The sequence below is a fragment of the Doryrhamphus excisus genome, linkage group LG17 (genome assembly GCF_037039965.1).
Source record: "Doryrhamphus excisus strain RoL-2023G ecotype Guam linkage group LG17, RoL_Dexc_Guam_v1.1, whole genome shotgun sequence".
Taxonomy (NCBI): domain Eukaryota; kingdom Metazoa; phylum Chordata; class Actinopteri; order Syngnathiformes; family Syngnathidae; genus Doryrhamphus; species Doryrhamphus excisus.
Window position 1 is genome coordinate 8435710 of NC_136373.1, and position 17450 is coordinate 8453159.

Consider the following 17450-nt stretch of genomic DNA (forward strand, 5'->3'; position numbering starts at 1 on the left):
TGTCACTCAGTCGACATTAAAAGGTAACCCTGCCCAGCAGAAGAAAGAGACCCATATCATCATTAAGTCATCTTGGGGCAAAGTGAAAACCACAAATATTATTCCTAGACCCCCCCTCTCCACACACACACACGTGTACACACACACCCATCATTTGGTTGACACTGAACATTGATGAGTGTGTTGGTTTACACCTGAAAGGACACCTGACTAACCTCCTGTTCAACCTGAAGTGTTGGTTGCACTTTATTCAAATAAAATGCAAATACATTTACAATTAATTGCTGTTTACTTGTTTGTTTATATCCATAATTAATTTATACCTGATTGCTTTACAAAAAACAATGAGAGTCTATGAAACGTCACCTGCACGGTGCAGCATCCGGGTATTTATTTCAAAGTAACTGAATTGTTATAAATGAACTAATCGTACCTGGATTGTCATTTCATAGTCACCAATTCAAATTGCTGCCCACCGAGCCTGGGGCACTGACATACTACGTCCATGCACACACACACACGACCTCGTTACCTCGGGACATTTGTGACTTTCAGCATTATGAAAAATTACGCTCCTTTGGTGCAGCGGCATGATAGTGATTATAACATTCAGATTATCATTTCAAAGAAATGATAATAATTATCAATCAATCATGAGCCTATTTAAGCAGGGGGGAAGAGGGGAGGTAAACTAGTATATGGCCCGAAGTCATGGATCATTTCTGTGACCCGTGAGCCAACTTGTGTTCACATAATAGCACTCATACATTTAGGCTCATTAACCAACCAATTTCCAAAGTCCATTCTCCAGCTTGATAATATGGGAAAAGGGGAAAAATCCTATTGTATGCACATGCACGCTCACAGCTGATCCCCTTTTGCCTGCATTGTCTTTCAACATTGAGCAGGACAAATGGAGAATTCATTTCAACCCCTGTCATCCTCCCATTTAGGACCCTGACACATCAAGAACATGTGTAAAACAGATTCTGGATGTGAATATGGCCGTTAATGGCTACTAATAATTGACTGAGAGAGCATACGTATATGTCAGACAAGCCATTAATTATTATCTTCAGAGCATCCACACATCGTGAAGACAAGCATGCAGATAAAGTGTGACAGACTAACAAAGATCTTCTGAATGAGATATCCCGCTTTAGCAGTTAACCTCCCGTGAAAAGCATGAATTGATTCAATCCGAGGGCTGAATAAACGACACTAAAGGAGAGAAAGCAAGAAAGACAGTGAGAAAAAGATAGTAGCCTTCAGCGGGGAGATGATCGTCTGGGGAAAAAAGCAATCAGTGTTCATTGATTTTTTTTTTTCTGCATGAATGGAGGGTGTCTATCTGGAAGTCATTATCTGCCATCTGATCTACGCAAGTGTTTACACACGTCAGGGTGGACAGCAGCGCTCTTCTGAAGATGAGGATTAACACACAGGCACACACAAAAAACACAAAGCATAGACTGTCTTCGCTGGCCCCCCATCTTTATATCACCTTTAAATCCAGGGACTCTGAAAAAGAAACAGCCCTGCTCTGACACTCTATTAACTTCCACAGACCTGGGTGTATGTGCGAGGAGGATATATGTAAGCAGGGCCTAGACGGCTAAACAGGCGGATAGTCAAGTTTTGTGTGCTGGGCCTGACCAAACCAAACAATCCCTGATACTTTTTCCAATGGCCTCTGATAGCCATCTAGAGCTTGAACAACACCATTCTGTCTAACGGGGCCAACCAGAGAGGCCAAGGAATGAATGCAATAAGTAGAGAGGGGATTCAGATAGCGGATCTATTTATTTTTTGTCTGTGTGCAGGCGTGAGGATGCACGTATTCTCACTTGCGATATAGCTCGATCTGCCTTTGAGAAAGTTTAGGATACAACAAGACTTTAAACCACCCCTGTTATCTATATTATCTAGCATATTGGCTTAACTTTCATCCATTGTCTTAACCTTGACTCTGAAAGTGCCTTCAATCTATCCAGCCATCCTTTTTCTATGCCGCTTATCCTCACAAGGGTGGCAAGTTCCTGATTCCCTACCAGCAAAATAAATGCATTTTAATCGGTCAACGGCATTTCCCACTGGACTGTTTTGTGAACATGGGCCACTATGCAGCTATACTAGCCGATGCCTTTCCAACGTTACTTGGTCATGTGGACTGAGCAATCACTAAGCAACAATTCATCAGTGTCCTTAATGTGTTTATTTTGTGCAAGTAATGGAGCAAAAACACTTGCATGAGCGGGATTACTAATAGCCGTTTCCCTCCACACATAGTGGCCAAATTCGGTTAGCGATGCTGTAGAAATCGCCAAAATGCTAAAGCTACTTACTATTAAGAGACGTCTTGAAGTAATCTCTTTTCTTGAAAAACTTCAGACTGTCCAGTCTCTATTCCCGGATCCGATTTGGGATCCAACACATATGGCTGTTTGTTAAAAGCTGACATTCTAAGAAGATAAATCGCTGTTTATTAACATCTCCTATACCGTTTGCGGCTAGCGACACATACCAAAACTCCTTTTAAGTACTTGCTAGTGTGACTAACCACGGTGCAGTCGGCGTACCTGGAGGCGGGCTGTGGGTGGAATACAATAAAACAGACCGCTTTCGTGGGAACTATGAAATCCAAAAAAATACATCTGAATAGGTGCAGATTCTGGAAGAATTAGAAAGTTTTGTGTGGGCACAACTCAATACAAAGGGACGAAAAATGAAACCTAATCAACAGAATGCAAAACATAGGTACATACATTTTAGCTCCATCTGCAAATAATATACAGGATGGCAATCACAATTTTGTAATCACACATTCCAAAATAAAGCTACATATTTAAATACACGTCAAAGTGACTTCAAAGGCGGAAGTCTATGTTTACTAGCCGACGTGTGTGTGTGTTGCGAATGAGTGAGTCATGTTATAAGAAATGGCTCATGCATAATGTCATTCATATTCATAACAGGCATGTGGCCTGGCTGCCCACCGCCCGGTGAGGGCCCACTGCAGCTCACACTCCACATAATGAGCTGTGTGGAAAGAATGTTTTGTATTTTACATTCTGCCAGGAATTGTACAATATTGCTGCATTTAATATGACATGTGTGTGTGTGTGTGCGTGAGGGGAGCGGGGGGGGCACAGGACTGTGTGCGTGTGTGTATGTGTGTGTGTGTGTGTGTGTGTGTGTGTGGAAGGTGGCTGGGTAATTTACAAAATGTGTTGCTCCACATTAAGTTAAAGTAGGAAAGGGAAAGAGTTTAAACCACCTGTGGTCAACTCTTAAAACAAGATCACTAAATATAGCAGGTTTACATGAAACGAGTAGTTTTCCTGTTTGTTTTGACTTTCTACCCAACACTGAAATTAATGCAGTTTATTAAACACAGTTCTGGTCATGTGATATTGTATACTGTATAGCCCGGGCAAAAATGCTGTTTTTAAACCATAAAATTTTTGTTTTAACAATGTTTTAAAGGGGACCAATTATGCTCATTTTTCCGCCCTTTGTATTAAATTGTGGACTATAAAGCAGCTACACACAATAACCCATACAGACAGCTTTCTAGATCTTGCAGAATTTGCACCTATTCATAGCTGTATTTCCTTGGATTTCCAGAATGGCCCGTTTTAATTTATTCCATTATTGAATTTATTCGCCCGCCTGCAGGCATGCCCACTCCGCTGTGATTGGCCACACTCCCGAGTGTTTCCTGAGATTTCTGGACAACTGCCGAACCCCACTGTCTAATTATGTTGGTACAGGAGTTTTGGAGGGGTACTTGAAAAGTGGTTAGGAGCTACTGATAGAGCTACTAGCTGGTGATCCCTGATTTAATGTGTACAAACTCAAACAGTGGCAACGTAGGTCAGTGTTTACTGAGCGCAGACTATCACAACATACGTAGGTAGTGGAAAAACCATGCTTAAAAAACATGGCTAGCACTAGCTCTGCTCGCTCTGCTAGCTCTGCTAGCTCCACGCTAATGCGGTGAAATCAGAGCAGTGAAACAGTACAGCAGAGCTGGGGTGGGGCAAGCATACTTCTTGTGTCCAGTAACGCCCATATAAGGAAGTCCAGTTCACTGTGACATCACAGGGGGCTGGTGTTAGAAAAAAACTCTCTAAAAGCGAGTGTTCAGAGCCATCCCATACTTCTTTCAGGGTTTGCTTCAAAATATGCATACCTCATTATGTGAAACTTTGACATAGTTTAACATGAGGGTACAGCATACATACATACATACATGTGGTTCCCTTTACTGCCGAGGCTCAACAATAAAAGAAAAAAAGGTCCATAAAGTACAGTATGTTTGATAGCAGGCTACAAATGTGTTGTGCCAATACGATTCAGTGGGGTGGATGATTCCACTAATGCAATATGTGACTGAAATGATGACTGCTGTGAAAAATATCATTCCAACATGACTTCTGCACTGCACGGTAAATCACAATCTTAAGGCTGCATGTCTCAAACCTCTTTAATAAAGCTTACATAATTTATTGCTTTCTGATTTCCAAGCATTGTTATCAATTCTGTAACCACCCGTGTCGCTGACAGGGGTCAGCTGCCACCATGCCTCTGTGGCTTCAGGAAGCCACAGAGTGTCCACTTGGTCCGGGCCCATTGTTCTTTCATGGACCATTAGATGGACAAGAATCCATGGTGCTGGCCTCGCCTGTCCTGACCCGGTGACATTGGCTGTTAAGGCAAGCTGCCAAGTCTCTTCAATAAATTTATCACCTCATAAAGTGGTCAGTGGCTGGTTAATGGGATGTATCACTCTTGTGTGCAGGTGTCAGTGTTTCTATGGACTTCAGTGCAGAGCTTTGCTTCAAGGGCGGTGTGTATGACTTTATGACACCTCGCAGGTCTACAGTCATCTAAATCTGTATCTAGAATACCTGTATAGTATGAAACCATAGAGAAAACATAGTATCATGGTGGAAATGAACTATTTCACCATTGCTCAAAAGATGGAAGAGAAAACAGAAAAGGTCTTCTTTGCAACCAGACCTACCTTTTTTACACAGTTGTCTGGGGATGCGTTGTCATGGTCATTCATCATCTACGGAGAAAGAAAACATACTTTTGTCAATTAAAAACATAATGTAAATCCAACATAAGGCAACGATACATGTCCGATTATGAAGACAAAACATTTGAATGCTGACCCCTGTTCTGTACAGCATCTTGTCCTGGGGTTGGGACTGTGGCTGTTTGATGACATGAGCGCAGGGTGTTTGGTCACAGTACATCACACATAGCCTCTGGTCAACAAATGTGACCAGAGGGACATAATAATGGACTGAGAGGTCACCAAAAAAACACACACACCCCCACAAAGGCACGCACACACAAGCAACATAATGCTGCACACGCCCCTTCTGTTGAATGAATACCCCACAGATTTGACGTTAATTCTCCACTTCAGCGTTGCAGGAAATTTAGCTGAGACTGTGTCTAAGTGCAAGGGTATAATTAAGCCTTCAAGCAATATTTACTGGGGGGCAGATAGGTGGTAGAATGCCCCCAGTGTCTGCTAGAGGAAATGATGGAGGAATGATGACGTGATGAGACTCTTTTGCTGCAATGAGAAGCTATTTTCCATTAGAAGTGACACAGGAGTGTGACTCTGTATTTCTCTGAAGATCTTTGACGGCAATTGATGTTTAAAAAGAGGATGCCGAACGTCAATGGAGGAAGGTTGGTCTTTCTCGTAATGTAATGCGTCAGCTGCAGTTTACAAAACAAACACCTACAATACCACCAGGCGTTCAACAACTATAGAATGACTTCCTGGAACTTTTCCCAGCTCTGTTCAATTGCACGCCAAAGCATAAATATATACGTGTGTTTTTAAATTGTGGAGGAGGAGCAAAACTGCCAGTGTAGAGCGAGTAGACCCCAGTGGTTTCAAGTGGACTCTCCATTATCCAAACAGCCAATAAGACAAGACAATACAATAACAATATAAAGATAAATATATATAATTTACCTGTGTTAAATTTTGTGCAATTAATTCAACATATTGTTACTTTAAAGTGTATACTGTATTTGCAACATTACTAGGGTTGACAATAGCAGAGTAACAGTGTTTTGAACACTATTAATTTGGATTGGCACCAAATTGAACACTTTTTTATGCTTCCACCTCCTGCACATGCCTTTTGTCAATAAATATATTTGCATTATTATTTAGCAAAGCAAAGAAAGAAGCATTATTATAGAATTTTGGTTTTGTTGAATCTTGCTATTAAACAAACCAACTACAGAAAATGTGACCTCATTCTTATGGGAAAAAGGTAGGCAGAGATGTCGTTTCAACATGTACACACAGTGTGCACACATAGGATTAATGTATGCATGAACACTGACACATTTATCATACAAATAGACAGACAGACCAAAACACCAACAGAACCCCACCAAGCAAATAAATAGGATATTAATTAAGGAGGGAAAATGTGATTGGTCACTGACTTGTGCAGCTATGATTTATTGCACATGTCATCTCAAACTGACTTTTACTCTGTCTTGGTGAGGCAAGTCCAAATAGAGACTAGCTTATTTTCAGAAGCATATGTTTTCCACTACATAGACAAGTAAAACGTCCATTTGTTCTGTACCTAGCCTCCTGAACGCTGACATGTCAATATGTCTTAGGCAGAAGAGAAAACACTGCAAGCAGGGTAATTAGAGCGTGTGAGTGTGGAACTCCGTCTCTGGCCTGTATGACCTCAACCAAAAACAAATCCAGTTAAGGCGTGATGAAAGTGCAGACACCTGCAGAACCATTCCGCTCATTAATGTGTTTATCTATCTCGCCACGTCCACGCTGGGTGCTTTCACACCAGGCAGGAGAAAGAAAGATTATTATTAAAGTTTCATTGCACGGCTTTTGTTATTGGACAGAGTCAGGAGTCTTTCAACGCCACTTTAGTACCATTCGTATTGACATGTCGTGATGACCACGCACACACAAGGAAAACACAGCATGGAGAGAGAAGTGCAAAGTGACTGAGATCCTTTGTTTTTACAAGACGTGTCACAGTCTAAAACACTTGATGGAGGTGAGTCCAGCTCCCGTCATTTCCACAACTAAATTAATGTGAAAAGCCAGCAGACAGGCCCCGAGGGGGACTTTTTTTTGTATGAGCCCCATAATAGCGTGGTGGTTTGCAACCCCCCTCCTTGAAAATCAACCCTACGGTGTAATCTATTTATACAAGTCATACACCAGAAGGCAACATGAGGAGAACCTTGACATGGGCTTGCTCATCATCATCCTCGGAGGATGAGCGGAGGTTTGTGCCGTAGGAAAATGTTAGCTCTGTGTTGCCAAGAACAATTCTCTTCAAGTCTGAATAATAAGAAGCAATACAGCAGGACGGCCCAATACATGCCTACGAATGTCACAAAAGCCGCAAGTTTCCAAAAAAGAACCATCAGCAAACAAACCTCAGGTTTTTTTTAAACCAGGGCCCTGTCGGACAGAACCTCAGCCAGAAAGCCACAAATTGAAAGTTTTGCTCACTTTTATTGGGAACTTTTGCTGGTTCTTGGCTCGCTGACAGGATATTATTTTGAAGGCATTTCCCTGGATGGATTATTGATCTTTGGGAGAGAAGGGAAGTTGCAGTTCAGTCTCTCATTGACTTTTCAAATCAGAGCTGAGTGACAGGTCTAAAGCCACATTTCCACAAAGAGCTACAGTACAGTTTGGTTTGCCTCTGTGGGCTTCGGACTAGTAACGGATGACAAGGATTGGATTTCCACTGCAGGACTAGGCTAGGTCTGCACCATTAAAACTGGACAATGTGTGCAACTAGACAAGGAATTAAACAAATGTTGACAATATACATAAGCAAAAATTCCTCAATTGTCTTTAGACTTTTATATAAAATAAACTTTTATATACGCTGTGACAGTTGAACAGTCTGAGAGTTGAAGCATCAGCAGCATCATACTAATAATATACCATTATATACCTCACCGGACCAACTACGATTTTATATGAAGGCCCAGCATCAGCTGCTCCCAGCAGCTCTGATGCAAAATCAATTACAATCACTATTGTTTCAATTCATTCCAGCTCTCACATCGGTGAGATTTTAAATTCAACAATGGCACAAACCGCCCCCAAAAGTGAAAAAAAGTTGGAGTATGAAGTCTCCAGTGCTATTTTCGCACAGGTCTTCAGATAACAAAACATTTACACCTTCCTGCAACAATCTGTTCTTGTGCGTTTGAATAAAGATATGAGACAATGCAGTCTGCTTTTTAGCTGCAGCGGCCCGTCTCAGGCCTTTTCGCTGGCATTGGTCTTTCCAAAGAGTATAAATTGGACTATTTTGGGACTTCCCAGCGATAGGGGCCTTGACAGCTCACTCAAAACAAGACAAGAGCTATGACCTCTTAATAACATGCCTCAACAATGAGGTTGCCCACAGAGCTTAAGTGGTGAGGCAGGGCAGAAGGAAACGGGGCAAAAACGCTCACAGCTAAATAGCAGGAAGCTGGGCGTCCATCAGATCAGATCAGAAAATATTTATGATGACTTGAATAAGTGGAGGACTAGAGGTGTGCTGGCCAAGGCAAACACAGGAGAGTGCTGATAGGAAACATTCTTTTTCTAGCTCGCTGTGTTTGTCTGTTCTGGTTGACATAGAACGTGATTCCAAATAATCGCTGTTTGAGTCGCTATCGCTGTGTCCATTTTTGCCACGGCGCTAAATGTGAGACAATTATACACAGCACATTAACAACGGCAACTGGACGCCAAGGCGGTATATGAGTGGTTGCTTTTTAGAAGAAACAACAGAGATCTGATGAGCGTCACGCTTATCGCATCAGGCTAACGCTACGAGTCGCCCAACCCTCCATCCAGATGGGTCTGTGCAGGGTGCGGCTAGTGACGGAACAGTGGTGAGATAGAGCTTTGTGCACAAAGGTTAGATTTGGAAGGCAAACACTCCGAACCATTGTGCGACTCTGGAAAGTCACGGACACTTGTCTAACACAAACGGCTGGTATTTACAGAACTAACTACATGACCCCGCATGACCTCGGCCTTTGTCTCGTTTATAAAGAAATCCCATGGCAAAATATTGATGGGGTTCTGCGGATGAGTTCTTTTTCTCTTCATTTCAAAGTCTTGTATGAGTCACAGACATTGCGCTGACATGAACATATGAAGCTGCCTCTCTTAAAGATAACGATGTTGCTAGGTAAGGTTGAACAACCAACGTATGAAGGGGTCATACACTATATTCATAGCGTCCATGTAGCACCATCCATCACCTGATGTCCGATGGCCTTCATCCTTTTAAGGCATTTGCCTCTGAACTTGATATCGACAGAGCTGTACAGATAAATTATCTGCTCGGCCTCCACTTTATTGATAAGTCATTTAGGCAGATGATCAGTAATAATCATAAGTGAATACGTGTGTGCCAATAGATCTTCTGCTGGGAAATATAGTGACAGCCAAGGGGTTAAAGAGCAATAAATAACCCTACCTTTTGGCCTAAAAGGATTAGGAATGGCCATGACATGCCTTTCAGATAATGATATATTGCAGTCTTCGTCTTCATTTTGATAAAGGTTGCAGTTCATCGATATGTAGCAGGAAGAAGGAAAATAATGTTGCCTTCAATGTAATGATCTCCTATGACACCTATTCCCTCATAGCAAGCAGGGGTTATGGGAGTAAGACCTGGGGTCTTCACTTGGGGGCATATAGATTCAATCAAAGGTCGTGCCACTTCATTTCACATCCTGCAGCTGCTGTGAAGCCTGGACATGTGACTGCTTACATTTACATGCTACCTTGTGCAAGACCGTTTTTTTTTTCCATCCATGCTGCCTCATATCACGATTCATTTTGCAAATGATATGCATGCATGCTAGTATGTATCACAGCCTAATTTGCACCAGGTTCAGAAACATCAGATTTTCAATGTTTTAGAAACATTCACTCGTCTAGAAACTACCGATTCACATCTTACGTGTTTTTATGTAAACGCGGACGTCTGAAGCCTTTACATCTTACCAGCATTTCCTGGGATCCCATACATACAGAAACACACAGAGCTTGGAACAGAGCAGGCCCACAAATAGAAGCGAAAGTGTCCAACAACAGGAAGGCTAAGTGCATATGTAAATGGACGTTCTTCTTTGTAGAAAGGGTTTACACAGAGGTCAAGGCGTGATGATCATGCTTGATAGTGGACAGATAAACAAGTGTAGATTTGCTTTTTGTTTTTTTTTTGTTAGCATCAGCAGTTTGCACAAGCACAGTCTGTCAAAAACAAAAAAGTTAGACATGAAAAGTAAGTACCCCTCCCACGGCTTCCTTCTGTATACTCATAACTATCCACTTCGTTCATTGGTCTTTCTTCACTCTCTCAATTGCTTTTTTGTATAAGTGAGGCGTGTGTGTTTACAAGGAAGACGTACGGCTTAGATGTTAGGTCATCAGTAGGACAGAGGTGAATGGTATAGTGTGTGCTTGGGAAAAAAAGTAAACAGCGCCGTGTGTTCATAAGACAGCCTTTGTTAAGACTGCTAGTCTGTGATTTCAACTTGTTTAGTTTATTGCAGCAATACACTTGGACACACACTCTGCTTCATATGTTTCATTAAGTGTGACAAACACGTTACTCCCGTGACCGAGACAGTAAATATTGCATTTGACAGACATGACACTGTCCTTCCTTCCACTAAAATTGGCATCCACTTAAAGGTCTCAATATAGTAAAGGTGTTTCATTTATGGGCCATTACCAGCCACTAATGCCCCTATATTACCCACATAATATGTGGGTAATATGGTTAATTGCTGCAATTAGAATGGCTATTATTTTGAGAATGATATGCCGATAAACACAAAAAAGGATTTATCTATTGCAAATGGAGTGTAGTGCACTGTGATTTTTTTTTTTTTTTTGTAGATTGTAGATTTATACAGAAAGCCAAACGATGCTGTTTAAAGATGCTGGCTGTAAATGGTTTCACTGTGCTAGCCAGTGACCAGCCCAGGCACACAATTAAAGGAAATAAGTGAGAAATGAAATGCAAATAATAAAGCCATGAGATATGCTTTATAATGTCTGTGATAATCTTTCAAAAACTCACAAAATAAATAGTACAATCAGAACCATTGCAGTGAAAAATGGCTTCGCATTCACACACTTGTCAATTGGTACTCTGGTCCAGACCAAATATTAATACATGTAAACAACCAGACATATTCTATTCTTGGTGATTGCTGTATGATTTTTTTTTTTTACAATGTCAATGAGCCTCTCCCCCTTCCGTCTGTCTGCCCATGCACTCCTTAAAGAGATAGCTTGTCACCACGGGACCTGCCTCCAAGTCCATATGATCAACCCATCGCCTTCATCATAAACGTCAAGCTTTTTATGATTTATGATTCATGTAGTTAATGAAATGGATTAGGATGATGCACAGTGCTTTTCTAAAGCCTCACAGATCTGTACTTTGTTTTCTGTGGATGCTGGGAGGAGAAAACGTCTTGCGTGACATCCTCTCAACCGTAGCTTGATAGTGAGCAAGGACAGTTAAATCTTTTGAAGATCTGTCATCAGTTGTTACTGTGTGGCCTTGAGGATTCTTGGAAGAAGATATAAGCGGATTGCGATAATGTAGCGGTCCCACAGTACAAAGGCCATTGTCTGATGCTTTTGCTATCAAAATTCATTACTCGCTCACTTTGATCCTTTGGAGGATGGTCTCACACACTTTGTGGCAAGGTACATCTGGTAATGCTGGAGATATGATGCCAGTTTGGGACAAACTGTGCCTGATAGTGGATGTTGTTGTACCCAATGACAGACAGATACTATACGGCATATTAGGAACCAAAAGCCAATTTGACATAAGTCAGTACAGATACATATTCATCGTCAAAGACAGGTGAACATGAACATCCATTCAGTTAACCTTCGGGCTCATCACAAATGACTTTATTAGCAGGGCCATATAAGGTGAATGCCCTTTACAACCCTATTAGTGCTAAGGAGAGACTATCTCTGTCACCAAGATTGATGTTCCCTGGCTTATCAAACAAAGCCTTTCATTATCAGGAAAAGCCTTAAGTAAGGGATACGTTTGCCCATATGTCCTGTGTGCACACATCAAATCTTTATCGCCAGCTGGATCGGATGTTAAAAGCTTATCATCGTTATCCTCAAAGGTGTCAGCGAATTTATTTTTAATATCATCACCATCCCGGTCCGGTGAATAACAAAGGTGCTGTAGCAATAGGATGCTCCGATTGCGGTCTCTGGACCCGGTTTATAGATGTCTGTCTGTCTGCCCGCTGCATGATGATGACAGATGACTTTATTGGGGGGAGTTGCATGATCACAATTTCAAGTGGGGACTTTCCATGACTCATCTGACTGGAGCAATCACAATGGCAATTTTTTTGTGAACACTCTTGACCTTTATTGCAGTTATTTTTAAAAGTGAAGCGAGACAATACGCTAATCTTTATTCACACACCTCTGTCAGTCTCAAGAAACAAATATCAAGACATCAGCAGTCTAAAAGGAAATTATTCTTTTTTCTTCTCTCACTACAGTCGTATTATGTAACTTAGGGAAAAAGTTATTGGAGTGAGAGTGGTGAGCCCACGAAGAGAAAACCTGTCTGTCCTTGAGCGGAGGGACGGAACACAATGCTGGCTTTATTCAGCGTCTCGGCCCTGTCGTTAAGGACCGATGACACACTCCTCCGCGTGTGCAATAATCTTTAACGGTGCGATTTCTAAAATAACACCAGTGTTAAGACGTAGAGAGAAGGTCCCGTTCAAGTTGCTCACCGGGAGCTACAAATGTATACGAGTAATGGTAAAAGAACCTGGTGTTTACTTTGCTGTGGTGACTTCGATGTTTATCAATATCTTATACATGGACTTAACCAGAAAAACATCATCTTAAGGAAATGTCAGTGGGCATATGGAGGTTGAAGAGAGAGAAGACAGGTTGGTGGGAGATACCTGAACTTAGCCGGGGCGTCAAACGATGCAGTTGACCCTGACAGTGGCAGCTCCATTGGCTCCCAAACACCCCACTGTTGTTAACAGTGTTATCACAGGGCTGCGCTAGGCTAGATAAAGGCTGTTGCCGCTGATGGGCCTTGTGTGATTGAGCGGCTGGCTGCAGACACATGAACAGAGGGAGTGGTGTCCATCAGCCTGCTTCTGGTTAGTGACGGTGAAGATAGAGAGGCTGAAACAACATTGTTATATCGTCAACTATGTGTGTTTAACAGCCGCAAAAAGAGGACAGCACCTCTATCGTTGTTTGGGTTTTGGGGGCCAGACAGGAATCTTGCAGTCTCTCCCTCCATATCAGGGTCTAAAGGGTGAACTTAGTCACTTGCGAGTGAAAATGACACAGCTTTATGATAAAGCAGCAGCCTTGAGGTTTCCCTTCAGGACAAGTGGGGGCCTTGTGGGTCAAAGAGAAAGATGGAACATCTAGTCAAATGGTTCTGACAGATGACCACTTGTTTCTACCGAGTCTATGGGAATTCTCGTCCAGTTATCCAGCAGATATGTCACTGCTGTTGGCTTTTGATAGATCTGAGGTCCAGGCTTTTGACCTCTTCTGTACCAAACTTGTGTCATTTCTGTAACATATGGCAGAGTTGTTAGCACTGCTGCTTCACAGTAAGAAGTTGGCTTGACTCCAGTTTGGACCGGTCTGAAATGCCATTCTGGTGCCTTTCTGTGTGGAGTTTGCATGTTCTCCCCATGCCTTTGTGCATTTTCTCAAGGATTCTACAGAATCGCTGCCCATTGCCTCTCAGGGAAGAGTTCTCACAAAGCTGAATGCGTATGTAGTTGTTGTCTTTTGACTTCTGCCATCAGGGTTTACCGCTGCGAGACACTGCTACGATTTGTTTGGCTTAGTTTTTATGACAGATGCCCTTACGGACTCAATGCTCCGCGCAAAGCTCCAATGGCTGGTTGTTGGGGCATTGGTCAGGATTCGAACGCTCAACTGCACGAAGGTCTGCACTAACTGCTCAAAGCTGGAAACTTTCCAAGCAGCTTTGTCCCTGGTGAATCAATGATTAAACAATTATGATGTGTTTCCCCCAAGAGCATTCATTCATTTTCTACCACTTATCCTCATGAGTGTCGCGGGGGTGCTGGAGCCTATCCCAGCTGTCTTCGGGCGAGAGCCGGGGTACACCCTGGACTGGTGGCCAGCCAATCACAGGGCACATAAACGTAGACAAACGACCATTCCCCCCCCCCCCCCAAGGGTAGTCTGCTGTTATTTGTCACCCTCTACTTAGAAACAACATGGCAGTCGTTTCTTCATCCAAATCTTTCCGTCTGTTTTAGCCTTGTTGGGAAAAGCTCATCCCGTCTGCATGTGTGTTTAATTTCTCATCTTTCTCAGTCTTTCCTATGTGTCCCTTCCGCTGAGAGTCTAAAGGAGGGTCGAGCCAAGGCTAACATGTATCTATAATGTGTTCGTCTCAGGCAACCAACCGCTCCCCCCCCCAGGAGTGGAAGAGTGCTCTGGCTTGTTGGCACCGCGGACAATGTGGGTGTTGTGTGGATGAGTTGGCTGGTTGTCCGCTTCCAGACTGCAGAGTCAATGCGGGGCCACTGCTGAGCTGCTGCCTGTCCTGCTGCTCAATAAAACCTTCCGTCATATATTTTTTCAAGTGGTCTTCCTTATTTGTCTTTCATGATGTTTTCTTTTTAAAGTCAGGACTTTTTCTTGTGCTCTCCACCCTGGATATGATCTGTTCGCACCCTCTACCTTAATAGACTTTTTTTAATGACCTTGCGTGACTGTGTGTGCCTACATGAAAGAAGCTCTTTTCAGCGCTGACACACAGCAGATTGAGACGTCAGGCGCCTGCTCCCTGTGCTAAATTAGCCATTGTGCGTGGGGGCTAATTGGAAATCTAAATGTTTTGCACAGCAAGAGAAGAGCCACAAAGGAGCGCTGTCTTGCTGGGAGTGGAAAATTAGATTATAGATTTTGTTTTTTCCACATTTGTATTCACTCATATTCATACTAGTTAGTTTGATTGTCACTGTATCGCGGCAGAATAAAAAAAACTAAATAAATATTTAATAAAGAGGCAAAATCGGAGTAATGTAGTAAACAGTGTTAATCAAAAATCTTAATCATAATAGAAACACCTGCCTATTCCATTAATTAGAGTGCCTTGATCTACATAATTCAGCCTAAAATATGAGAGCGAATAATTCCAAGGATACTAATTGACCCATTTATCATTGGACGTTGTTGGTGAACGTTCTTGCTCATTTGAGTGAAGTTTCTCAGTATAATTGGGAATTTCAAACCCTCAAAAGCACTTGACTGCTTTTCTGTCAATGATCTTGGTCGATGAAAAAGCCAGTGCATTTTTTTTAAAAAGCAGAATGCTTTGGTGTGTTGAAAAATACTGACCAGAGCTAGACTGTCAGTAGTTTATAATTCCTAGCACATATCTCGATCAAAGTGTGGATATTTTCATCAAGAGTAGACAGACTGTGAATGCAAAAAGGGTTTGGCTGGTGCACAATTATGGGCGGCGCTCCCCGTTGTTGGGGGCGAGTTGGAGGTGCTGGGAAAATGTGTGGCGCATTCACGCCAAAAGAGGTCTGAGTAACCGTGGAGAGGGTGCTTCCTAACTGATGATGCCTGAGACAACTTCCCAGATCTTCTCTGCCACACTGAAGCCCTCAACAATGCTAAAGACCTCGTATCATCTTTAGAGTTAGTCGCCGAAAGTGACTGAATAGCTTTTAGCCTTGGCTGTGAAAACTAATCCGAACAGTGTGAAGCAAGTTTTGTGTCATTCTTCTTAATTGGCGACAGCACGTTTATGCTTCTTTTTATTCTTTTATTCTGCTCTATATGAATACATGTGATGAGCTTTTGATCCCGGCTTTTCAACCTACGACTGTTTATTTATCTATTTCAACTACACCCCAGGGAACAAAAGCTATGCAGATTGGCCACTGACAGCCATGTCGAATATCTCTTTCTGCCAAATCTGGCTGTTTTCTCTTACTGCTGTCACTTGATGTCTTTATGTCGGACTGAGAGTTCACCACCATGAAAAGGGTAGGGGGTGAGCTGAGTGAGTGACCCTCACAGGAGGGGAGTATTAAATATAAGAAGTGAGAGAAGGAGATAGACGAAGCAGAAGGCGGTAGAAAAATCAAAAGGGAGAGCGGGGCACCCCTGCCGGGTCCCAGGCATCTCGGCTGGCAGGCCCCATCTTGGCTTCAGATGGCTTTTGTCGGGGAGGGAAAAAGAGGGTCTCTTCTTCACTTGGGTACGGGACAATAGACGTTTTGTCAGTCACAGTGGAGGTGTCAATGGGTGAGTATGAAGCGATGCTGAAAGTGGAATAAAGCCAAGGACCCATCTTCACAAGGGGTGGGGTGGCGGTGGAAGGCAGTCCTACGAGACAAGGCAGATGTTGAAACACGGTATGATTTATTAGCCTTAGTGTCCTTGGTGGCACTTGGCCACCATCCCAGAATTAGGGAGAGTGGGAGAAAGTAAGCGACATGGGGAACAAGCAGGGGAGGGGGGGCAGTCATGTATAAGACACATCTTAATTCCTTCTATGGGCATGGGGTGCCTCTTGGTCTCTGACCGTCATGGTGGGATTCTCTGCAGAAAAATAACTCGGTTGGGGGTCATCTGCATCACTGAGCAGGAGCCTGTCCCCCGGCATTATTTACAACAATATGCACGTTGCAATCTTAAACTTGTTTCCTATGCAGTGCATTTCACGAGAGAGCTTCTCCCCAGTATTTCCCATCTTTCACTCACTTCACTTTAATCTTGCAACTTGTTTATGCAGGTCTGCCCTGGCGCACTGTAGGAGACTTACTTAGAGTAGTTCTGGAGGGGTGGACGTTTGGACAGTTTTCATCAAGCATACCCAGGGGGAAGATTGATTGGCAAAGTAATTTACTCCCCGGTATCCATTCCTTGCTTACTCCCTTGCCCTTCTTCCGATTCATCTATCCATCCATTCATCGGTTTCCATGTCCTTATAAAAACCTGCTGCCTGGAGGTGAAGTTCTGGTTGGAAGTGATGGAGTGATCAGTGGGTGTACTACGAGTGCATGTAACGCTGAAAGGCTGGAATCCATGAAAAAGATTGATTGTCTACGGGTTGACGTGGAAGACTGACAAGATGGCTATGAAAGTGTGTGAACGCAGTGTGCACATCCATGTGCAGACTACCAGTGGGTGGCTCTTGGAGGTCTTGGGGGTGTGAGAGCTTTTGACATGAGCAAAAGGAAGGGTCATCTATCATCTACAAAGAAGGGCTGAGGAGCTACAGGAAAAAAGGCAGATGAAAGCAGACTAGAGGTTGGGAGGGTTGAGTCTGCTGTCTACTTTCACTGTCTGC

At 42.9% G+C, this 17450-nt stretch overlaps 1 protein-coding gene across 10 annotated transcripts in view; it reads right to left on the minus strand.

Annotated features, from left to right (window-relative positions):
* Positions 1–17450, minus strand: part of prdm16 (PR domain containing 16) — a 199079-nt gene that overhangs the window by 67909 nt on the left and 113720 nt on the right. For 7 of the 10 annotated variants that reach the window (XM_078798280.1, XM_078798277.1, XM_078798278.1 and 4 more), the window contains one exon: positions 5030–5077. The exons of the other annotated variants lie outside the window; for them this stretch is intronic. In XM_078798280.1, coding sequence (XP_078654406.1) covers positions 5030–5077 — 48 coding nt within the window. The remainder of the gene's footprint in view (positions 1–5029; positions 5078–17450) is intronic. 10 annotated transcript variants of the gene reach the window in all.